The 26,350-nt window shown below is 43.4% G+C and overlaps 1 protein-coding gene across 1 annotated transcript in view; it reads right to left on the bottom strand.

The window, feature by feature from the left end:
- The window catches only part of LOC117741904 (latent-transforming growth factor beta-binding protein 4), an 88,865-nt gene that overhangs the window by 43,722 nt on the left and 18,793 nt on the right, over nt 1-26,350 (bottom strand). The window contains exons 5-10 of the mRNA XM_034549166.1: nt 13,584-13,799; nt 3,282-3,536; nt 1,977-2,053; nt 1,724-1,891; nt 956-1,058; nt 478-528 (exon numbers count right to left, since the gene is read on the bottom strand). Of these exons, the coding sequence (XP_034405057.1) occupies nt 478-528; nt 956-1,058; nt 1,724-1,891; nt 1,977-2,053; nt 3,282-3,536; nt 13,584-13,799 (870 nt within the window). The remainder of the gene's footprint in view (nt 1-477; nt 529-955; nt 1,059-1,723; nt 1,892-1,976; nt 2,054-3,281; nt 3,537-13,583; nt 13,800-26,350) is intronic.

Below are 26,350 nucleotides of genomic sequence, written 5' to 3'. Positions count from 1 at the left end.
CATCAATAATCAACCAATCAACCAATCAACCATCAACCAATCAACAATCAACCAATCAACCATCAACAATCAACCAATCAACCAATCAACCATCAACCAATCAACCATCAACCAATCAACAATCAACCAATCAACCAATCAACCATCAACCAATCAACCATCAACCAATCAACAATCAACCAATCAACCATCAATAATCAACCAATCAACCAATCAACCATCAACCAATCAACCATCAACCAATCAACAATCAACCAATCAACCATCAACAATCAACCAATCAACAATCAACCATCAATAATCAACCAATCAACCAATCAACCATCAATAATCAACCAATCAACCAATCAACCATCAACCAATCAACAAATCAACAAATCAATTAAATAAAGATGATGAACGAGATCGAGACTCTTATAGTGAGTCTGACCCATGTGTGTGTGTGTGTGTGTGTGTGTGTGTGTGTGTGTAACTCACCAACACACTGTGTTCCGTTGGCTCCCTTAAAGCCAACAGGGCATCTTTTACCTGAGGACGACGATCACATTATTGATTAAAGGTAATCCGATCACACAGAAACCAATTACACAACAATAAACCACATAAAACATGAACTGATGAACGGTTATGGATGTCAACATGAAGAGCCTTCAAAACAAATGTTTGCATCTCTGATTTCTGTAGTTGTTATCAAACAGAAGGAAACTGGGACTATTTTCAGCGGCGGATGAATCCACATGTACGTTGAGTAAAGAGCAGAGTGAGAGTTCATGGAGAAGATGTTACGTAATACATTAAATTATTAATGCCTCCTACAGCAGAGAAATGCAGCAATGATGAGGTTATTAAAGCTGTATTACGTAACACAATCTGATTTGACTGATGTGAAGTCTGTGTCTGCACACACACACACACACACACACACACACACACACACACACACAGCAGTGTGTACCTGTAGTATCAGGACAGAGGACACAGTCAGTCGTCCCCCAAGCTTTACCAACTCCTCCACAGCAGATCTCCAAGCTGCGGAGACCAGGGAGGGGAGAGCTGCACTACACACACACACACACACACACACAGACACACAGACACACACATACACACACACACACACACAGACACACACAGACACACAGACACACACATACACATACACACACACACACACACACACACACACACAGACACACACATACACACACACACACACACACACACACGCACACACACACACACACACACACATACACACACACACACACACACACACACGCATACACTCACACACACATACACACACACACACACACACACGCACACACACAGACACACAGACACACAGACACACACACACACACACACAGACACACAGACACACACACACACACACGCATACACTCACACACACATACACACACACACACACACACACGCACACACACACGCATACACTCACACACACATACACACACACACGCACACACACACACACACATACACACACAAAATATTCCCAATGAGTAAAACATGACAGATTAAAAGCATAAATGATATAAACAGCTGTCCTCAGTCTACTTGTGAGGTTTGAATCAAGTTTATTTTAAATAGAGTTTATTTATCATGAAGGTGCTTTGATGTCTGGATAACGATGTTTATCACGTGGTTCAATAAATCACATGACAACAACTGAATGATGTTCCACTTGAAGAAGACTCACCTGCCCGTCTGTCACCTGGCTGAAGCAGTACTTGAAGCTGGTCGGCTGGGGGAACGTGCCGCCCCCCCTCACCGTCTGGGCCTGGACCCCCCCGACTGCCGGAGCCGGAGCGCCCGCCGACCCCGAGGAGGAGGAGAGGGTCCGGAGGGCGGGACTGGACCCGGAGACCTGGACGGAGGAGAAGAGACAAACCAGCTCAGGACCCACCGAGACATCCGCCCCAAGAAAACATCCGGGATCAAGGTTTTGTTACCTTGAGCACCTGGTGGATGTTCACGCTGGCCTCGGGGGGGTGCTGAACCCTGACCGTCACCATGGACGGGCCGGGAGCTGCACACACATAGACACACACTTATTAAATATGATATTACATGTTCAGACCAGGCGTTAACCTTCTGTAAAGTAAAGTCTATGCTTCATCTCCTGACCACCTGAAGTCTATGCTTCATGTGTTAAAGCTGCATTCTCTCTCCTGACCACCAGGGGGCGAATCCTCTGGTTGTATAGAAGTCTATGCTTCATGTGTTAAAGCTGCATTCTCTCTCCTGACCACCAGGGGGCGACTCCTCTGGTTGTATAGAAGTCTATGCTTCATGTGTTAAAGCTGCATTCTCTCTCCTGACCACCAGGGGGCGACTCCTCTGGTTGTATAGAAGTCTATGCTTCATGTGTTAAAGCTGCATTCTCTCTCCTGACCACCAGGGGGCGACTCCTCTGGTTGTATAGAAGTCTATGCTTCATGTGTTAAAGCTGCATTCTCTCTCCTGACCACCAGGGGGCGACTCCTCTGGTTGTATAGAAGTCTATGCTTCATGTGTTAAAGCTGCATTCTCTCTCCTGACCACCAGGGGGCGACTCCTCTGGTTGTATAGAAGTCTATGCTTCATGTGTTAAAGCTGCATTCTCTCTCCTGACCACCAGGGGGCGACTCCTCTGGTTGTATAGAAGTCTATGCTTCATGTGTTAAAGCTGCATTCTCTCTCCTGACCACCAGGGGGCGACTCCTCTGGTTGTATAGAAGTCTATGATTCATGTGTTAAAGCTGCATTCTCTCTCCTGACCACCAGGGGGCGACTCCTCTGGTTGTATAGAAGTCTATGCTTCATGTGTTAAAGCTGCATTCTCTCTCCTGACCACCAGGGGGCGACTCCTCTGGTCGTATAGAAGTCTATGCTTCATGTGTTAAAGCTGCATTCTCTCTCCTGACCACCAGGGGGCGACTCCTCTGGTCGTATAGAAGTCTATGCTTCATGTGTTAAAGCTGCATTCTCTCTCCTGACCACCAGGGGGCGACTCCTCTGGTCGTATAGAAGTCTATGCTTCATGTGTTAAAGCTGCATTCTCTCTACTGACCACCAGGGGGCGACTCCTCTGGTTGTATAGAAGTCTATGCTTCATGTGTTAAAGCTACATTCTCTCTCCTGACCACCAGGGGGCGACTCCTCTGGTTGTATAGAAGTCCATGCTTCATGTGTTAAAGCTGCATTCTCTCTCCTGACCAACCGGGGGCGAATCCTCTGGTTGTATAGAAGCTGTTGGGGTCAAAGGTCAGACTCACCTCCAGACATCCCTGTCTCCTGGTTATGACCCAGCGGCAGGAGGAACTCAGACTGGGTTAGCTCCTGATTGTCCGCCAAGGCGGAGCGCATCGCCGGCTTGACGATCTCATTGGTGGAGCCTGAGGAGGACGATGCGGGGGGGGCCACGGGGGCAACGGGGATCTGGCAGAACTTCCCACTGAAGTTGGGCGGGCAGAGACAGCGGTCCTTCTGCAGGCAGACGCCTCCGTTCTTACACAGCAGAGGACAGAGGACTGCAGGAGACACAATGAAGACCAGGTCAGACCGGCATCTTTGTTTGGATTGTCTTAGAGAAGGAAGCCAGCTCAACATCTGGAGGCCCTTCAATACTTGAAGGTAAGGCCCTTTAACACCTGAAGTTAAGGACTAAAGACACCTGAAGATAAGGCCCTTTAACACCTGAAGGTAAGGTCCTAAAGACACCTGAAGGTAAGGCCCATTAACACCTGAAGTTAAGGACTAAAGACACCTGAAGATAAGGCCCTTTAACACCTGAAGTTAAGGCCCATTAACACCTGAAGTTAAGACCCTTCAACACCTGAAGTTAAGGCCCTAAAGACACCTGAAGAAAAGGCCCTTTAACACCTGAAGTTAAGACCCTTCAACACCTGAAGTTAAGGACTAAAGACACCTGAAGAAAAGGCCCTTTAACACCTGAAGTTAAGACCCTTCAACACCAAAAGGTAAGGCCCTTCAACACCTGAAGTTAAGGCCCTAAAGACACCTGAAGTTAAGGTCCTAAAGACACCTGAAGTTAAGGCCCATTAACACCTGAAGTCAAACTGGTCTCATCCAATCGTTGCTTTCCCTACAAAAGATGATAATCTTTTCTTAAACCTTTTTTTTTTAAACCATTTTTCGACCTATTCCATCAATTCACTCCTGACTACAAAGAATTACAACTTCAAACTAAAGACGAACACTTTAAAAAAGTCTTTGACAACATTTTTGGATCGAAAAGTATGTTGTCCTTAAAAGAATTGCCCAAATTACACCGGTTATCACAGAACAGGATTGTCGGATTTAGGACTTTCCGATGGTCCATGAACACATCATGTGACATGTCTCATTTAAAATACGCCCTAAATTAACAGTTTAAAGTACACGGATTCTGGAAAGAACATTACATTCTTTCCAGAGAGGAGCAGCTCTTTTATTTTGAAGAGAAAAACCACAGAGAGAAAAATGGGACCAAAAAACATCCAGAATCAACCTGAGGGTCAGAGGTCATGCACATGTTACATTACATTCATACCAGTAGGTAACAGGCTCCATCACCCCCCCACACACACACACACACACACACACACACACACACACACACACACACACACACACACACACACACACACACACACAGGCCAACACTAACACACATCCATCATGTTTCCTGTTGGCCTGGAAACACTCGCTGTCTGTTTTGCTACACTCCCCTCTTATTCAGCTGTTACACAGATGCATTCTGGGAAAAGTGGTTGCTAAGAGACCACTGGGTTGAGGTCAGCTGATCTGAAGGGGACGGCGGACCAGGCAGCCACGTCCTCACTTTATTGTCAAAGGACGCGGTCGCATTGTTACCCAGAGTTCAGCTGGAGTCGGAGCCGCCGCTCATGAGCCGATATTACCCAGCAGGCTGTGCGGCAGGAAGGAACCCCGCAGCTTTAAACTAGGTTCTTCTCTTCCTGTGACATCAGCAGCAGCTCTGAGATCTGAACCCTCGAACACAACCAGAAATACCACAAACGTGTGTGATGCATCTTGGGATTCGCTGTTGATGTCTGTTCATGTTGGAACGAGGAAGAGGAAGATGAGGAAGGCTGCACACGTACGTCTTCTTCTTCTATTAAACATAACGGAGTAGTTTGAAGACGAGGAGTAACTCTTCATCACTGAATTATGAAAGAATGATATACTTCATATCATATTTGCATGTGTTTTCATTCCTTTTTTTATTTGAATGCAATATTTTGTTCATTATTATGTTATTCTGATTGTAGCCGCGTTCCGTGGGCGTGGTTCTAGTTAAGCCGCTAAAGAGCTGCAGACACATTGAGTTCCTTACGTGAATAACTTGAGATCGTATCCTTCTTTTGGTTCCGTCTTCATTTGATGTAGCAAATAAAACGTTACTATACACAAAATCAATAAACTCTCTTATGATTTTACGATCTGTTTCGGTAGAACAACGATGTTCCTCGTTCCTGTAATCTCCGTCCAGGACGACGTACATCAACACACCGTAGAACAGCTACGGGGCGGTGCCTTGCTCAAGGACACATCGACGAACCTGCTAACCACTGACCCACAGTCGCCCACTTCTTCCTCTTTATCTTCTTCTTCTATCTTCTTCCTCTTTATCTTCTTCTTCTATCTTCTTCCTCTTTATCTTCCTCTTTATCTTCTTCTTCTATCTTCTTCCTCTTTATCGTCTTCTTCTATCTTCTTCCTCTTTATCTTCTTCTTCTATCTTCTTCCTCTTTATCTTCTTCTTCTATCTTTTTCCTCTTTATCTTCTTCTTCTATCTTCTTCCTCTTTATCTTCTTCTTCTATCTTCTTCCTCTTTATCTTCTTCTTCTATCTTCTTCCTCTTTATCTTCTTCTTCTATCTTCTTCCTCTTTATCTTCCTCTTTATCGTCTTCTTCTATCTTCTTCCTCTTTATCTTCTTCTTCTTCTATCTTCTTCCTCTTTATCTTCTTCCTCTTTATCTTCTTCTTCTATCTTCTTCCTCTTTATCTTCTTCCTCTTTATCTTCTTCCTCTTTATCTTCTTCTTCTTCTATCTTCTTCTTCTTCTATCTTCTTCCTCTTTATCTTCTTCTTCTTCCTCTTTATCTTCCTCTTTATCTTCTTCTTCTATCTTCTTCCTCTCTATCTTCTTCTTCTATCTTCTTCCTCTTTATCTTCTTCTTCTATCTTCTTCCTCTTTATCTTCCTCTTTATCGTCTTCTTCTATCTTCTTCCTCTTTATCTTCTTCTTCTTCTATCTTCTTCCTCTTTATCTTCTTCCTCTTTATCTTCTTCTTCTATCTTCTTCCTCTTTATCTTCCTCTTTATCTTCTTCTACCTTCTTCTTCTATCTTCTTCTTCTATCTTCTTCCTCTTTATCTTCTTCTTCTATCTTCTTCTATCTTCTTCCTCTTTATCTTCCTCTTTATCTTCTTCTTCTACCTTCTTCTTCTATCTTCTTCTTCTATCTTCTTCCTCTTTATCTTCTTCTTCTATCTTCTTCTATCTTCTTCCTCTTTATCTTCTTCCTCTTCAAAACGTCGGCACGATTGCAGAACTTATAACGCAGAACTTTTACTAGTTTTCATATTGGTTTCAGTGTTTCTGTTTATTCACTGAAGCAAAAGGCCCGAGAGCTTCTTCCTGTGAGCATCGGGAAGTGACCTCATCCTTCTCCTGGACTTCGCCCACAGATGGACTGCATCAAGACTCCCAGAGAGGTCTTTGGAGCTGGCTGAGTCATAAACAAGGAGGCATTACAGAGAAGAAATGATAGAAACACACAGAACATAATAAACAGAACGCAACATCTGACATCAGCTTGTAACGCAGCTGATGTTCATCAGGAGTTCGCTCTCTTTGAGCTCCACTTTGGGTCTCCACCTCCTCCTGATGTCAATATCTGTGTAAGATGTAGATTCAGACTGCATTATCTCTCCTGACCACCAGGGGGCGACTCCTCTGGTTGTATAGAAGTCTATGCTTCATGTGTTAAAGCTGCATTATCTCTCCTGACCACCAGGGGGCGACTCCTCTGGTTGTATAGAAGTCTATGCTTCATGTCTTTAAAGCTGCATTCTCTCTCCTGACCACCAGGGGGCGACTCCTCTGGTTGTATAGAAGTCTATGCTTCGTGTGTTAAAGCTGCATTCTCTCTCCTGACCACCAGGGGGCGACTCCTCTGGTTGTATAGAAGTCTATGCTTCATGTGTTAAAGCTGCATTCTCTCTCCTGACCACCAGGGGGCGACTCCTCTGGTTGTATAGAAGTCTATGCTTCATGTGTTAAAGCTGCATTCTCTCTACTGACCACCAGGGGGCGACTCCTCTGGTTGTATAGAAGTCTATGCTTCATGTGTTAAAGCTGCATTCTCTCTCCTGACCACCAGGGGGCGACTCCTCTGGTTGTATAGAAGTCTATGCTTCGTGTGTTAAAGCTGCATTCTCTCTCCTGACCACCAGGGGGCGACTCCTCTGGTTGTATAGAAGTCTATGCTTCGTGTGTTAAAGCTGCATTCTCTCTCCTGACCACCAGGGGGCAAATCCTCTGGTTGTATAGAAGTCTATGCTTCATGTGTTAAAGCTGCATTCTCTCTCCTGACCACCAGGTGGCGACTCCTCTGGTTGTATAGAAGTCTATGCTTCGTGTGTTAAAGCTGCATTCTCTCTCCTGACCACCAGGGGGCGACTCCTCTGGTTGTATAGAAGTCTATGCTTCATGTGTTAAAGCTGCATTCTCTCTCCTGACCACCAGGGGGCGACTCCTCTGGTTGTATAGAAGTCTATGCTTCATGTGTTAAAGCTGCATTCTCTCTCCTGACCACCAGGGGGCGACTCCTCTGGTTGTATAGAAGTCTATGCTTCGTGTGTTAAAGCTGCATTCTCTCTCCTGACCACCAGGGGGCGACTCCTCTGGTTGTATAGAAGTCTATGCTTCGTGTGTTAAAGCTGCATTCTCTCTCCTGACCACCAGGGGGCGACTCCTCTGGTTGTATAGAAGTCTATGCTTCGTGTGTTAAAGCTGCATTCTCTCTCCTGACCACCAGGGGGCGACTCCTCTGGTTGTATAGAAGTCTATGCTTCGTGTGTTAAAGCTGCATTCTCTCTCCTGACCACCAGGGGGCGACTCCTCTGGTTGTATAGAAGTCTATGCTTCGTGTGTTAAAGCTGCATTCTCTCTCCTGACCACCAGGGGGCGACTCCTCTGGTTGTATAGAAGTCTATGCTTCGTGTGTTAAAGCTGCATTCTCTCTCCTGACCACCAGGGGGCGAATCCTCTGGTTGTATAGAAGTCTATGCTTCGTGTGTTAAAGCTGCATTCTCTCTCCTGACCACCAGGGGGCGACTCCTCTGGTTGTATAGAAGTCTATGCTTCGTGTGTTAAAGCTGCATTCTCTCTCCTGACCACCAGGGGGCGACTCCTCTGGTTGTATAGAAATCTATGCTTCGTGTGTTAAAGCTGCATTCTCTCTCCTGACCACCAGGGGGCGACTCCTCTGGTTGTATAGAAGTCTATGCTTCGTGTGTTAAAGCTGCATTCTCTCTCCTGACCACCAGGGGGCGAATCCTCTGGTTGTATAGAAGTCTATGCTTCGTGTGTTAAAGCTGCATTCTCTCTCCTGACCACCAGGGGGCGACTCCTCTGGTTGTATAGAAGTCTATGCTTCGTGTGTTAAAGCTGCATTCTCTCTCCTGACCACCAGGGGGCGACTCCTCTGGTTGTATAGAAGTCTATATAAATGACTCTACTTCTCTTGATGTATTCCCTCAGTAAACATTGTAAACATTAGTTTTTGGTCTCAATCTCTAGTTTCAAGTCTTCTTCAATACAGAATGATGTTCATTTAGTAAATTATGGTCATTTAGATTCTAGCGGAGATATTTTGTAATTTTACTTTAAAACATCAACTTTTAAAGTTGTATAACTCGTCTTAAACTGTTGTTTATTGATTATTTATTGTTTGACGTTTATTCTAGGTGACGGCAGCTGTATTGTGATTCCTCTAGTGGTGTTGGTTTATCATGCAAAACTAGTGTGTGTTGCCGTTACCTCACTGCTAGTTTAAACACATCATGTCCTGTGTGTGTGTGTGTGTGTGTGTGTGTGTATGTGTGTGTGTGAGAGGGTTAAGTTAATGATCAATGTTTCTTCTCCCTCTCTTGTTCCTCTGGGTTTCTCTTTCGTCAGTTCTTCATCACATCCTCATCACCTGCATCTCATTTATTCTCTTTAACTTGTCACTAAGTGTTGACCAAGACGGGTCCTCTTCTATCTGGTGTTCTGCAGGTCCATCTTCGTAGAAATGAGGAGAGACTCGAGCAGCTGCAGGTCACATGACGCAGCCGTGTGTTCTGACAGTTTGGTGCTCTGTTGTCAAACTCAGGAGGGAGGTTCTCTAAAACGAGGCAGCTGTTGTGTTCCTGATGACGTTAGCTACAGAGACTCCACACGGAGAAGCTAACACCTGTGATTGGTCCGATTGGTAGTGGGAAGACAACGTGAAATTATCTGATGTCACGATACGACATTATCACGATTCCTCAGTCACGATACGACATTATCACGATTCCTGTCACGATACGCCATTATCACGATTCCTCAGTCACGATACGCCATTATCACGATTCCTCAGTCACGATACGACGTTATCACGATTCCTCAGTCACGATACGACGTTATCACGATTCCTCAGTCACGATACGCCATTATCACGATTCCTCAGTCACGATACGCCATTATCACGATTCCTCAGTCACGATACGACGTTATCACGATTCCTCAGTCACGATACGATATTATCACGATTCCTGTCACGATACGCCATTATCACGATTCCTCAGTCACGATACGCCATTATCACGATTCCTCAGTCACGATACAACATTATCACGATTCCTCAGTCACGATACGACGTTATCACGATTCCTCAGTCACGATACGACGTTATCACGATTCCTCAGTCACGATACGACGTTATCACGATTCCTAAGTCACGATACGACGTTATCACGATTCCTAAGTTCCGATACGCCATTATCACGATTCCTCAGTCACGATACGACATTATCACGATTCCTAAGTCACGATACAACATTATCACGATTCCTCAGTCACGATACGACATTATCACGATTCCTCAGTCACGATACGACATTATCACGATTCCTCAGTCACGATACGACGTTATCACGATTCCTAAGTCACGATACAAAATTATCACGATTCCTAAGTCACGATACGACGTTATCACGATTCCTAAGTTCCGATACGACGTTATCACGAATCCTCAGTCACGATACATTATCATGATTCCTAAGTCACGATGCGACGTTATCACGAATCCTCAGTCACGATACATTATCATGATTCCTAAGTCACGATACAACGTTATCACGATTCCTAAGTCACGATACAACATTATCACAATTCCTCAGTCACGATACAACATTATCACGATTCCTCAGTCACGATACAACATTATCACAATTCCTCAGTCACGATACGACGTTATCACGATTCCTCAGTCACGATACAACGTTATCACGATTCCTAAGTCACGATACGACATTATCACGATTCCTAAGTCACGATACGACATTATCACGATTCCTCAGTCACGATACGACATTATCACGATTCCTAAGTCACGATACAACATTATCACGATTCCTCAGTCACGATACGACATTATCACGATTCCTCAGTCACGATACGACATTATCACGATTCCTCAGTCACGATACGACGTTATCACGATTCCTAAGTCACGATACAAAATTATCACGATTCCTAAGTCACGATACGACGTTATCACGATTCCTAAGTTCCGATACGACGTTATCACGAATCCTCAGTCACGATACATTATCATGATTCCTAAGTCACGATACGACGTTATCACGATTCCTCAGTCACGATACGACATTATCACAATTCCTGTCACGATACGACATTATCACGATTCCTCAGTCACGATACAACATTATCACAATTCCTAAGTCACGATACAACATTATCACGATTCCTCAGTCACGATACGACATTATCACGATTCCTCAGTCTCGATACAAAATTATCACGATTCCTAAGTCACGATACGACATTATCACGATTCCTAAGTCACGATACGACGTTATCACGATTCCTAAGTCACGATACAAAATTATCACGATTCCTAAGTCACGATACGACGTTATCACGATTCCTAAGTTCCGATACGACGTTATCACGAATCCTAAGTCACGATGCGACGTTATCACGAATCCTCAGTCACGATACATTATCATGATTCCTCAGTCACGATACGACATTATCACAATTCCTGTCACGATACGACATTATCACGATTCCTCAGTCACGATACGACGTTAACACGATTCCTCAGTCACGATACGACGTTAACACGATTCCTCAGTCACGATACGACATTATCACGATTCCTCAGTCACGATACGACGTTATCACGATTCCTAAGTCACGATACAAAATTATCACGATTCCTAAGTCACGATACGACGTTATCACGATTCCTAAGTTCCGATACGACGTTATCACGAATCCTAAGTCACGATGCAACGTTATCACGAATCCTCAGTCACGATACATTATCATGATTCCTAAGTCACGATACGACATTATCACAATTCCTGTCACGATACGACATTATCACGATTCCTCAGTCACGATACAACATTATCACGATTCCTCAGTCACGATACGACATTATCACAATTCCTAAGTCACGATACAACATTATCACGATTCCTCAGTCACGATACGACATTATCACGATTCCTCAGTCACGATACGACGTTATCACGATTCCTCAGTCACGATACGACGTTATCACGATTCCTAAGTCACGATACAAAATTATCACGATTCCTAAGTCACGATACGACGTTATCACGATTCCTAAGTCACGATACAAAATTATCACGATTCCTAAGTCACGATACGACGTTATCACGATTCCTAAGTTCCGATACGACGTTATCACGAATCCTAAGTCACGATGCGACGTTATCACGAATCCTCAGTCACGATACATTATCATGATTCCTGTCACGATACGACATTATCACGATTCCTCAGTCACGATACGACATTATCACGATTCCTCAGTCATGATACGCCATTATCACGATTCCTCAGTCACGATACGACGTTATCACGATTCCTAAGTCACGATACGACGTTATCACGATTCCTAAGTTCCGATACGACGTTATCACGAATCCTAAGTCACGATACGACGTTATCACGATTCCTCAGTCACGATACAACATTATCACGATTCCTAAGTCACGATACGACGTTATCACGATTCCTAAGTTCCGATACGACGTTATCACGAATCCTAAGTCACGATGCGACGTTATCACGAATCCTCAGTCACGATACATTATCATGATTCCTGTCACGATACGACATTATCACAATTCCTGTCACGATACGACATTATCACGATTCCTCAGTCACGATACGACATTATCACAATTCCTAAGTCACGATACAACATTATCACGATTCCTCAGTCACGATACGACATTATCACAATTCCTAAGTCACGATACGACATTATCACAATTCCTGTCACGATACGACATTATCACGATTCCTCAGTCACGATATGACATTATCACAATTCCTAAGTCACGATACGACATTATCACGATTCCTCAGTCACGATACGACATTATCACGATTCCTCAGTCACGATACGACGTTATCACGATTCCTAAGTCACGATACAAAATTATCACGATTCCTAAGTCACGATACGACGTTATCACGATTCCTAAGTCACGATACAAAATTATCACGATTCCTAAGTCACGATACGACGTTATCACGATTCCTAAGTTCCGATACGACGTTATCACGAATCCTAAGTCACGATGCGACGTTATCACGAATCCTCAGTCACGATACGACGTTATCACGATTCCTAAGTCACGATACGACATTATCACGATTCCTAAGTTCCGATACGACGTTATCACGAATCCTCAGTCACGATGCGACGTTATCACGAATCCTCAGTCACGATACGACGTTATCACGATTCCTAAGTTCCGATACGACGTTATCACGAATCCTAAGTCACGATGCGACGTTATCACGAATCCTCAGTCACGATACGACGTTATCACGATTCCTAAGTTCCGATACGACGTTATCACGAATCCTAAGTCACGATGCGACGTTATCACGAATCCTCAGTCACGATACATTATCATGATTCCTGTCACGATACGACATTATCACGATTCCTCAGTCACGATACGACATTATCACGATTCCTCAGTCACGATACAACGTTTTCTTTTGACGCTGCAGTCGAATTACATCATCACACCCATCCTCATAATTACCTAAGACCAGGTGTGTGTCACGACTCCACACACACACACACACACACACACACACACACACACACACACACACACACACACACACACACACACACACACACACACACACACACACACACACACACACACACACACACACACACACAGGAACAGACAGTGGATGAAAGTTACTTACAGACTCTGAAGCCCAGTCCGTGGGAACTGTCCCTCCTTCCTCCTCCTCCTCCTCCTCCTCCTCCTCCTCCGTCGCTGCTGTACAGCGTGGTCACGTTGCCTCGCTCGCAGTAGTTGACACATCGGTCCTGGCTGCAGCGCACCTTGCAGACAGTGGGCGTGAACATCACCTTGACCCTCTCCACGGCTCCGCCTCCCGAGACCGTCTGTCCATCAGCTGGCAGAGGAGAGACGAAGACGATGAGGACGGACGACAAAAAGCAGCAGAGTCGAGGCTGCAGCATTTTGAGCGTTGCAGTCAGAGTTTCTGAGCGAGTTGCATCGTTCCAAATCTCTCTCTCTCTCTCTCTCTCTCTCTCTCTCTCTCTGGAAAAGCAGGAAAAAAGGGAGGGAAGGAAGGAAAAGACCAGACGCTTCCCCTCTAGCTCCGTACTTGTTTTTCCCTAAACACTTTGTGTGTGTGAGTGTGTGTGTGTGAAAGTGAGAGAGCGAGGGAGGTAGAGAGGTAATTGAAAGCAGTGTGCAGGACTGGGCTCGGCTCCAAGCTAAATGTTGAGCAGGGATCTGGTCCACCGGTCCACACTGAGAGAGAGAGTATAGGATGTGAAGCTCTCCCTCTCTCCTTCATAACTTACATTCTCCTATTGTTTTTTCTTATTGGCATGTTTTCTGGGTTTGAGCAGAGAGCTTCTTCTTCTGTTTCATAACAGCTCAGTAGAGGATGTCAGGCTGATGATGCAACCCTGGTTTGGGTTTCAAGGGGCCGACTTTCACAAAACATCTTGAAGCAAAAAGAAACTTCTGACTGCAGAGCTGGACGTTTCAGTCCACCTTTAGACCTGCACAAACCTGACGTTTCAGTCCACCTTTAGCCCTGCACAAACCTGACGTTTCAGTCCACCTTTAGACCTGCACAAACCTGACGTTTCAGTCCACCTTTAGACCTGCACAAACCTGACGTTTCAGTCCACCTTTAGACCTGCACAAACCTGACGTTTCAGTCCACCTTTAGACCTGCACAAACCTGACGTTTCAGTCCACCTTTAGACCTGCACAAACCTGACGTTTCAGTCCACCTTTAGACCTGCACAAACCTGACGTTTCAGTCCACCTTTAGACCTGCACAAACCTGAAGTTTCAGTCCACCTTTAGACCTGCACAAACCTGACGTTTCAGTCCACCTTTAGACCTGCACAAACCTGACGTTTCAGTCCACCTTTAGACCTGCACAAACCTGACTCTTCAGTCCACCTTTAGACCTGCACAAACCTGAGGTTTCAGTCCACCTTTAGACCTGCACAAACCTGACTCTTCAGTCCACCTTTAGACCTGCACAAACCTGAGGTTTCAGTCCACTTTTAGACCTGCACAAACCTGACGCTTCAGTCCACCTTTAGACCTGCACAAACCTGACGTTTCAGTCCACCTTTAGACCTGCACAAACCTGACGTTTCAGTCCACCTTTAGACCTGCACAAACCTGACGTTTCAGTCCACCTTTAGACCTGCACAAACCTGACGTTTCAGTCCACCTTTAGACCTGCACAAACCTGACGCTTCAGTCCACCTTTAGACCTGCACAAACCTGAGGTTTCAGTCCACTTTTAGACCTGCACAAACCTGAGGTTTCAGTCCACCTTTAGACCTGCACAAACCTGACGTTTCAGTACACCTTTAGCCCTGCACAAACCTAACGTTTCAGTCCACCTTTAGACCTGCACAAACCTGACGTTTCAGTACACCTTTAGACCTGACGTTTCAGTCCACCTTTAGACCTGACGTTTCAGTCCACCTTTAGACCTGCACAAACCTGACGCTTCAGTCCACCTTTAGACCTGACGTTTCAGTCCACCTTTAGACCTGCACAAACCTGACGCTTCAGTCCACCTTTAGACCTGCACAAACCTGAGGTTTCAGTCCACTTTTAGACCTGCACAAACCTGAGGTTTCAGTCCACCTTTAGACCTGCACAAACCTGACGTTTCAGTCCACCTTTAGACCTGCACAAACCTGACGCTTCAGTCCACCTTTAGACCTGCATAAACCTGAGGTTTCAGTCCACTTTTAGACCTGCACAAACCTGAGGTTTCAGTCCACCTTTAGACCTGCACAAACCTGACGTTTCAGTCCACCTTTAGACCTGCACAAACCTGACGTTTCAGTCCACCTTTAGACCTGCACAAACCTGACGTTTCAGTACACCTTTAGACCTGCACAAACCTGACGTTTCAGTCCACCTTTAGACCTGCACAAACCTGACGTTTCAGTCCACCTTTAAACCTGCACAAACCTGATGTTTCAGTCCACCTTTAGACCTGCACAAACCTGACGTTTCAGTCCACCTTTAGACCTGCACAAACCTGAGGTTTCAGTCCACCTTTAGACCTGCACAAACCTGAGGTTTCAGTCCACCTTTAGACCTGCACAAACCTGACGTTACAGTCCACCTTTAGATTTGCACAAACCTGACGTTTCAGTCCACCTTTAGCCCTGCACAAACCTGACGTTTCAGTCCACCTTTAGACCTGCACAAACCTGACGTTTCAGTCCACCTTTAGCCCTGCACAAACCTGACGTTTCAGTCCACCTTTAGACCTGCACAAACCTGACGTTTCAGTCCACCTTTAGCCCTGCACAAACCTGACGCTTCAGTCCACCTTTAGACCTGCATAAATTTGAGGTTTCAGTCCACTTTTAGACCTGCACAAACCTGACGTTTCAGTCCACCTTTAGACCTGCACAAACCTGACGTTTCAGTACACCTTTAGACCTGCACAAACCTGATGTTTCAGTCCACCTTTAGACCTGCACAAACCTGACGTTTCAGTCCACCTTTAGACCTGCACAAACCTGACGTTTCAGTCCACCTTTAGCCCTGCACAAACCTGACGTTTCAGTCCACCTTTAGACCTGCACAAACCTGACGTTTCAGTCCACCTTTAGACCTGCACAAACCTGACGTTTCAGTCCACCTTTAGACCTGCACAAACCTGACGTTTCAGTCCACCTTTAGACCTGCACAAACCTGACGTTTCAGTCCACCTTTAGACCTGCACAAACCTGACGTTTCAGTCCACCTTTAGACCTGCACAAACCTGACGTTTCAGTCCACCTTTAGCCCTGCACAAACCTGACGTTTCAGTCCACCTTTAGACCTGCACAAACCTGACGTTTCAGTCCACCTTTAGCCCTGCACAAACCTGACGTTTCAGTCCACCTTTAGACCTGCACAAACCTGACGTTTCAGTCCACCTTTAGACCTGCACAAACCTGACGTTTCAGTCCACCTTTAGACCTGCACAAACCTGACGTTTCAGTCCACCTTTAGACCTGCACAAACCTGACGTTTCAGTCCACCTTTAGACCTGCACAAACCTGACGTTTCAGTCCACCTTTAGACCTGCACAAACCTGACGTTTCAGTCCACCTTTAGACCTGCACAAACCTGACGTTTCAGTCCACCTTTAGACCTGCACAAACCTGACTCTTCAGTCCACCTTTAGACCTGCACAAACCTGAGGTTTCAGTCCACTTTTAGACCTGCACAAACCTGAGGTTTCAGTCCACCTTTAGACCTGCACAAACCTGACGTTTCAGTCCACCTTTAGACCTGCACAAACCTGACGCTTCAGTCCACCTTTAGACCTGCATAAACCTGAGGTTTCAGTCCACTTTTAGACCTGCACAAACCTGAGGTTTCAGTCCACCTTTAGACCTGCACAAACCTGACGTTTCAGTACACCTTTAGACCTGCACAAACCTGACGTTTCAGTCCACCTTTAGACCTGCACAAACCTGACGTTTCAGTACACCTTTAGACCTGCACAAACCTGACGTTTCAGTCCACCTTTAGACCTGCACAAACCTGACGTTTCAGTCCACCTTTAAACCTGCACAAACCTGATGTTTCAGTCCACCTTTAGACCTGCACAAACCTGACGTTTCAGTCCACCTTTAAACCTGCACAAACCTGATGTTTCAGTCCACCTTTAGACCTGCACAAACCTGACGTTTCAGTCCACCTTTAGACCTGCACAAACCTGAGGTTTCAGTCCACCTTTAGACCTGCACAAACCTGAGGTTTCAGTCCACCTTTAGACCTGCACAAACCTGACGTTACAGTCCACCTTTAGATTTGCACAAACCTGACGTTTCAGTCCACCTTTAGCCCTGCACAAACCTGACGTTTCAGTCCACCTTTAGCCCTGCACAAACCTGACGTTTCAGTCCACCTTTAGACCTGCACAAACCTGACGTTTCAGTCCACCTTTAGCCCTGCACAAACCTGACGCTTCAGTCCACCTTTAGACCTGCATAAACCTGAGGTTTCAGTCCACTTTTAGACCTGCACAAACCTGAGGTTTCAGTCCACCTTTAGACCTGCACAAACCTGACGTTTCAGTACACCTTTAGACCTGCACAAACCTGACGTTTCAGTCCACCTTTAGACCTGCACAAACCTGACGTTTCAGTACACCTTTAGACCTGCACAAACCTGACGTTTCAGTCCACCTTTAGACCTGCACAAACCTGACGTTTCAGTCCACCTTTAGACCTGCACAAACCTGACGTTTCAGTCCACCTTTAGACCTGCACAAACCTGACGTTTCAGTCCACCTTTAGACCTGCACAAACCTGACGTTTCAGTCCACCTTTAGACCTGCACAAACCTGACGTTTCAGTCCACCTTTAGACCTGCACAAACCTGACGTTTCAGTCCACCTTTAGACCTGCACAAACCTGACGTTTCAGTCCACCTTTAGACCTGCACAAACCTGATGTTTCAGTCCACCTTTAGACCTGCACAAACCTGAGGTTTCAGTCCAGTCGTGAACATAACAAGGACATATTGAAAAGTTGCAGTCACAAAATGCAATCTATTGGTTCCTGGACCGACATTACGTTTAAACCAACAGTTTAGATGAGTCAGAACAGAAGACATCAGCACCATTGGTCAAAGAAACAGGAAGCGGGAGTTAAACTGCTTCCTGTTCCAGGCCTTCACAATAAAAGCTGACCAAAGCTCTCTTTCACACCATGAACAGAAGCGTAGTTTATAGTTGCTGTTGGAACATCAGCTGATCTCAGTTAAACCTCTTCAATCAATAATCACACTCATTCTACTTCCTGTTCAGCAGGAATCTGAAACTATTTCACATGTAAATAATACATAATTAAATGTTTATTATTTGTTAAAATAGTTATTATAGAAGGAAAGAAGAATCAATTTTAGAGATTTACAACTTTTAAAAGAAAAGAAAAACTGACAAAGAGCTGAAAGTCTCAATAAGTTCAGGGTTCTCTGTGTGTGTGTGTGTGTGTGTGTGTGTGTGTGTGTGTGTGTGTTAATCTTCTAGTCCTGACCTGTCAGAGGTTAAATAAATCCTGAGCAACAATGAGAGTGATTGACAGCTGTGAAGGATTCTTCAGGGGATTTGTTTGTTGTTGAGCTGATCTGAGCTCTGCTCAACAACAACGTTATTCACACACAAACACTCGGTCTCAGGGGTTGTCGGGTCTATTCCCTCTGGGGGCCATTTTCAAACCGGAACCGGTCGTCCTTGATGAAGGGAAGTGTTGGAGGGGGCGGGGCCTCAATGTCTAACATTCTGTATTAGATATGTTTGATAGAAACATGATTATTAAATATGTTTAATATAAACATTATTATTATTAGATATGTTTAATATAAACATGATTATTGTGTCTGTAACTCTTCTAGTGAATGCCCCCCCCCCCCCCCCCCCAGGGGCCCAGCACCGCGGAGGGCTTTAGGTGGAATAGAGGCTGGTTGTTTCTGCTGTTTGTCTATGAGCTCATGTCCTGACACACACACACACACACACACACACACACACACACACACACACACACACACACACACACACACACACACACACACACACACACACACACACACACACACACACACACACACACACACACACACACACACACACACACTTGTTTCTTTAGGGGAACCGGAGTGAGTGACGTCGCTGAAGAACTGCAGAGTGCTGCTTCAGCGTGTTTAGAAAGATTTAGAGAACAGTTTGGTTCCTCTGCATGAGAGCGTTCCTCGTTTCGGGGACGGGTTCCGCTGGAGAACTGCTCCAGAGTGATGATAATATAATATTATTGATAAATCATAATAGTCTTCCTCTCTTTACTTCACTCTTCTGTGGTTCTTTACTTCACTCTTCTGTGGTTCTTTACTTCACTCTTCTGTGGTTCTTTACTTCACTGTGGTTCTTTACTTCACTCTACTGTGGTTCTTTACTTCACTCTTCTGTGGTTCTTTACTTCACTGTGGTTCTTTACTTCACTCTTCTGTGGTTCTTTACTTCACTGTGGTTCTTTACTTCACTTTACTGTGGTTCTTTACTTCACTCTTCTGTGGTTCTTTACTTCACTCTTCTGTGGTTCTTTACTTCACTCTTCTGTGGTTCTTTACTTCACTTCACTGTGGTTCTTTACTTCACTTCACTGTGGTTCTTTACTTCACTGTGGTTCTTTACTTCACTCTACTGTGGTTCTTTACTTCACTCTTCTGTGGTTCTTTACTTCACTCTTCTGTGGTTCTTTACTTCACTTTACTGTGGTTCTTTACTTCACTCTTCTGTGGTTATTTACTTCACTCTTCTGTGGTTCTTTACTTCACTTTACTGTGGTTCTTTACTTCACTGTGGTTCTTTACTTCACTCTTCTGTGGTTCTTTACTTCACTGTGGTTCTTTACTTCACTCTTCTGTGGTTCTTTACTTCACTGTGGTTCTTTACTTCACTCTACTGTGGTTCTTTACTTCACTTCACTGTGGTTCTTTACTTCACTTCACTGTGGTTCTTTACTTCACTCTACTGTGGTTCTTTACTTCACTTCACTGTGGTTCTTTACTTCACTCTACTGTGGTTCTTTACTTCACTTCACTGTGGTTCTTTACTTCACTCTACTGTGGTTCTTTACTTCACTTTACTGTGGTTCTTTACTTCACTCTACTGTGGTTCTTTACTTCACTGTGGTTCTTTACTTCACTCTACTGTGGTTCTTTACTTCACTCTTCTGTGGTTCTTTACTTCACTGTGGTTCTTTACTTCACTCTACTGTGGTTCTTTACTTCACTCTACTGTGGTTCTTTACTTCACTGTGGTTCTTTACTTCACTGTGGTTCTTTACTTCACTTTACTGTGGTTCTTTACTTCACTCTACTGTGGTTCTTTACTTCACTTCACTGTGGTTCTTTACTTCACTTTACTGTGGTTCTTTACTTCACTTTACTGTGGTTCTTTACTTCACTCTACTGTGGTTCTTTACTTCACTTCACTGTGGTTCTTTACTTCACTCTTCTGTGGTTCTTTACTTCACTTCACTGTGGTTCTTTACTTCACTCTTCTGTGGTTCTTTACTTCACTTTACTGTGGTTCTTTACTTCACTCTTCTGTGGTTATTTACTTCACTGTGGTTCTTTACTTCACTTCACTGTGGTTCTTTACTTCACTTCACTGTGGTTCTTTACTTCACTGTGGTTCTTTACTTCACTCTTCTGTGGTTCTTTACTTCACTCTTCTGTGGTTCTTTACTTCACTTTACTGTGGTTCTTTACTTCACTCTTCTGTGGTTCTTTACTTCACTGTGGTTCTTTACTTCACTCTTCTGTGGTTCTTTACTTCACTGTAGTTCTTTACTTCACTTCACTGTGGTTCTTTACTTCACTCTACTATGGTTCTTTACTTCACTCTTCTGTGGTTCTTTACTTCACTTTACTGTGGTTCTTTACTTCACTCTTCTGTGGTTCTTTACTTCACTGTGGTTCTTTACTTCACTCTACTGTGGTTCTTTACTTCACTTTATTGTGGTTCTTTACTTCACTGTGGTTCTTTACTTCACTCTTCTGTGGTTCTTTACTTCACTCTACTGTGGTTCTTTACTTCACTCTACTTGGGTTCTTTACTTCACTGTGGTTCTTTACTTCACTTTACTGTGGTTCTTTACTTCACTCTACTTGGGTTCTTTACTTCACTGAGGTTCTTTACTTCACTTTACTGTGGTTCTTTACTTCACTGTGGTTCTTTACTTCACTCCACTGTGGTTCTTTACTTCACTTTACTGTGGTTCTTTACTTCACTCTACTGTGGTTCTTTACTTCACTTCACTGTGGTTCTTTAATCCACTGTGGTTCTTTACTTCACTTAACTGTGGTTCTTTACTTCACTTCACTGTGGTTCTTTACTTCACTCTACTGTGGTTCTTTACTTCACTTCACTGTGGTTCTTTAATCCATTGTGGTTCTTTACTTCACTCCACTGTGGTTCTTTACTTCACTTCAATGTGGTTCTTTACTTCACTCTACTGTGGTTCTTTACTTCACTTTACTGTGGTTCTTTACTTCACTCTACTGTGGTTCTTTACTTCACTTCACTGTGGTTCTTTACTTCACTCTACTGTGGTTCTTTACTTCACTCTACTGTGGTTCTTTACTTCACTGTGGTTCTTTACTTCACTGTGGTTCTTTACTTCACTTTACTGTGGTTCTTTACTTCACTCTACTGTGGTTCTTTACTTCACTTCACTGTGGTTCTTTACTTCACTTTACTGTGGTTCTTTACTTCACTTTACTGTGGTTCTTTACTTCACTCTACTGTGGTTCTTTACTTCACTTCACTGTGGTTCTTTACTTCACTCTTCTGTGGTTCTTTACTTCACTTCACTGTGGTTCTTTACTTCACTCTTCTGTGGTTCTTTACTTCACTTTACTGTGGTTCTTTACTTCACTCTTCTGTGGTTATTTACTTCACTGTGGTTCTTTACTTCACTTTACTGTGGTTCTTTACTTCACTGTGGTTCTTTACTTCACTCTTCTGTGGTTCTTTACTTCACTGTGGTTCTTTACTTCACTCTTCTGTGGTTCTTTACTTCACTGTGGTTCTTTACTTCACTCTACTGTGGTTCTTTACTTCACTTCACTGTGGTTCTTTACTTCACTTCACTGTGGTTCTTTACTTCACTGTGGTTCTTTACTTCACTCTTCTGTGGTTCTTTACTTCACTTTACTGTGGTTCTTTACTTCACTCTTCTGTGGTTCTTTACTTCACTGTGGTTCTTTACTTCACTCTTCTGTGGTTCTTTACTTCACTGTAGTTCTTTACTTCACTTCACTGTGGTTCTTTACTTCACTCTACTGTGGTTCTTTACTTCACTCTTCTGTGGTTCTTTACTTCACTTTACTGTGGTTCTTTACTTCACTCTTCTGTGGTTCTTTACTTCACTGTGGTTCTTTACTTCACTCTACTGTGGTTCTTTACTTCACTCTACTGTGGTTCTTTACTTCACTTTATTGTGGTTCTTTACTTCACTGTGGTTCTTTACTTCACTCTTCTGTGGTTCTTTACTTCACTCTACTGTGGTTCTTTACTTCACTCTACTTGGGTTCTTTACTTCACTGTGGTTCTTTACTTCACTTTACTGTGGTTCTTTACTTCACTCTACTTGGGTTCTTTACTTCACTGTGGTTCTTTACTTCACTTTACTGTGGTTCTTTACTTCACTGTGGTTCTTTACTTCACTGTGGTTCTTTACTTCACTCCACTGTGGTTCTTTACTTCACTTTACTGTGGTTCTTTACTTCACTGTGGTTCTTTACTTCACTCTACTGTGGTTATTTACTTCACTCTTCTGTGGTTCTTTACTTCACTTTACTGTGGTTCTTTACTTCACTGTGGTTCTTTACTTCACTCTTCTGTGGTTCTTTACTTCACTGTGGTTCTTTACTTCACTCTTCTGTGGTTCTTTACTTCACTGTGGTTCTTTACTTCACTCTACTGTGGTTCTTTACTTCACTTCACTGTGGTTCTTTACTTCACTTTACTGTGGTTCTTTACTTCACTCTACTGTGGTTCTTTACTTCACTTCACTGTGGTTCTTTACTTCACTCTACTGTGGTTCTTTACTTCACTTCACTGTGGTTCTTTACTTCACTCTACTGTGGTTCTTTACTTCACTTTACTGTGGTTCTTTACTTCACTCTACTGTGGTTCTTTACTTCACTGTGGTTCTTTACTTCACTGTGGTTCTTTACTTCACTCTACTGTGGTTCTTTACTTCACTCTACTGTGGTTCTTTACTTCACTTCACTGTGGTTCTTTACTTCACTCTACTGTGGTTCTTTACTTCACTTCACTGTGGTTCTTTACTTCACTTTACTGTGGTTCTTTACTTCACTCTACTGTGGTTCTTTACTTCACTTCACTGTGGTTCTTTACTTCACTCTTCTGTGGTTCTTTACTTCACTTCACTGCGGTTCTTTACTTCACTCTTCTGTGGTTCTTTACTTCACTTTACTGTGGTTCTTTACTTCACTCTTCTGTGGTTATTTACTTCACTGTGGTTCTTTACTTCACTTCACTGTGGTTCTTTACTTCACTTCACTGTGGTTCTTTACTTCACTGTGGTTCTTTACTTCACTCTTCTGTGGTTCTTTACTTCACTTTACTGTGGTTCTTTACTTCACTCTTCTGTGGTTCTTTACTTCACTGTGGTTCTTTACTTCACTCTTCTGTGGTTCTTTACTTCACTGTAGTTCTTTACTTCACTTCACTGTGGTTCTTTACTTCACTCTACTGTGGTTCTTTACTTCACTCTTCTGTGGTTCTTTACTTCACTTTACTGTGGTTCTTTACTTCACTCTTCTGTGGTTCTTTACTTCACTCTTCTGTGGTTCTTTACTTCACTCTACTGTGGTTCTTTACTTCACTTTATTGTGGTTCTTTACTTCACTGTGGTTCTTTACTTCACTCTTCTGTGGTTCTTTACTTCACTCTACTGTGGTTCTTTACTTCACTCTACTTGGGTTCTTTACTTCACTGTGGTTCTTTACTTCACTTTACTGTGGTTCTTTACTTCACTCTACTTGGGTTCTTTACTTCACTGTGGTTCTTTACTTCACTTTACTGTGGTTCTTTACTTCACTGTGGTTCTTTACTTCACTGTGGTTCTTTACTTCACTCCACTGTGGTTCTTTACTTCACTTTACTGTGGTTCTTTACTTCACTGTGGTTCTTTACTTCACTCTACTGTGGTTCTTTACTTCACTTCACTGTGGTTCTTTAATCCACTGTGGTTCTTTACTTCACTTAACTGTGGTTCTTTACTTCACTTCACTGTGGTTCTTTACTTCATTCCATTGTGGTTCTTTACTTCACTCCACTGTGGTTCTTTACTTCACTTCAATGTGGTTCTTTACTTCACTCTACTGTGGTTCTTTACTTCACTTTACTGTGGTTCTTTACTTCACTTCACTGTGGTTCTTTACTTCACTTTACTGTGGTTCTTTACTTCACTTCACTGTGGTTCTTTACTTCACTCTACTGTGGTTCTTTACTTCACTTCACTGTGGTTCTTTACTTCACTCTACTGTGGTTCTTTACTTCACTCTACTGTGGTTCTTTACTTCACTGTGGTTCTTTACTTCACTGTGGTTCTTTACTTCACTTTACTGTGGTTCTTTACTTCACTCTACTGTGGTTCTTTACTTCACTTCACTGTGGTTCTTTACTTCACTTTACTGTGGTTCTTTACTTCACTTTACTGTGGTTCTTTACTTCACTCTACTGTGGTTCTTTACTTCACTTCACTGTGGTTCTTTACTTCACTCTTCTGTGGTTCTTTACTTCACTTCACTGTGGTTCTTTACTTCACTCTTCTGTGGTTCTTTACTTCACTTTACTGTGGTTCTTTACTTCACTCTTCTGTGGTTATTTACTTCACTGTGGTTCTTTACTTCACTTCACTGTGGTTCTTTACTTCACTGTGGTTCTTTACTTCACTCTTCTGTGGTTCTTTACTTCACTTTACTGTGGTTCTTTACTTCACTCTTCTGTGGTTCTTTACTTCACTGTGGTTCTTTACTTCACTCTTCTGTGGGTCTTTACTTCACTGTAGTTCTTTACTTCACTTCACTGTGGTTCTTTACTTCACTCTACTGTGGTTCTTTACTTCACTTTATTGTGGTTCTTTACTTCACTGTGGTTCTTTACTTCACTCTTCTGTGGTTCTTTACTTCACTCTACTGTGGTTCTTTAATTCACTTTACTGTGGTTCTTTACTTCACTCTACTTGGGTTCTTTACTTCACTGTGGTTCTTTACTTCACTTTACTGTGGTTCTTTACTTCACTGTGGTTCTTTACTTCACTCCACTGTGGTTCTTTACTTCACTTTACTGTGGTTCTTTACTTCACTGTGGTTCTTTACTTCACTCTACTGTGGTTCTTTACTTCACTTCACTGTGGTTCTTTAATCCACTGTGGTTCTTTACTTCACTTAACTGTGGTTCTTTACTTCACTTCACTGTGGTTCTTTACTTCATTCCATTGTGGTTCTTTACTTCACTCCACTGTGGTTCTTTACTTCACTTCAATGTGGTTCTTTACTTCACTTCACTGTGGTTCTTTACTTCACTTTACTGTGGTTCTTTACTTCACTCTACTGTGGTTCTTTACTTCACTGTGGTTCTTTACTTCACTCTTCTGTGGTTCTTTACTTCACTGTGGTTCTTTACTTCACTCTACTGTGGTTCTTTACTTCACTGTGGTTCTTTACTTCACTTTACTGTGGTTATTTACTTCACTTTACTGTGGTTCTTTACTTCACTGTGGTTCTTTACTTCACTCTACTGTGGTTCTTTACTTCACTCTTCTGTGGTTCTTTACTTCACTGTGGTTCTTTACTTCACTTCACTGTGGTTCTTTACTTCACTTTACTGTGGTTCTTTACTTC

The sequence above is a fragment of the Cyclopterus lumpus genome, chromosome 13 (assembly GCF_009769545.1).
Source record: "Cyclopterus lumpus isolate fCycLum1 chromosome 13, fCycLum1.pri, whole genome shotgun sequence".
Taxonomy (NCBI): Eukaryota; Metazoa; Chordata; class Actinopteri; order Perciformes; family Cyclopteridae; genus Cyclopterus; species Cyclopterus lumpus.
The sequence above is the reverse complement of the archived record's forward strand: the minus strand, read 5'-3'. Positions and strand labels throughout refer to the sequence as shown.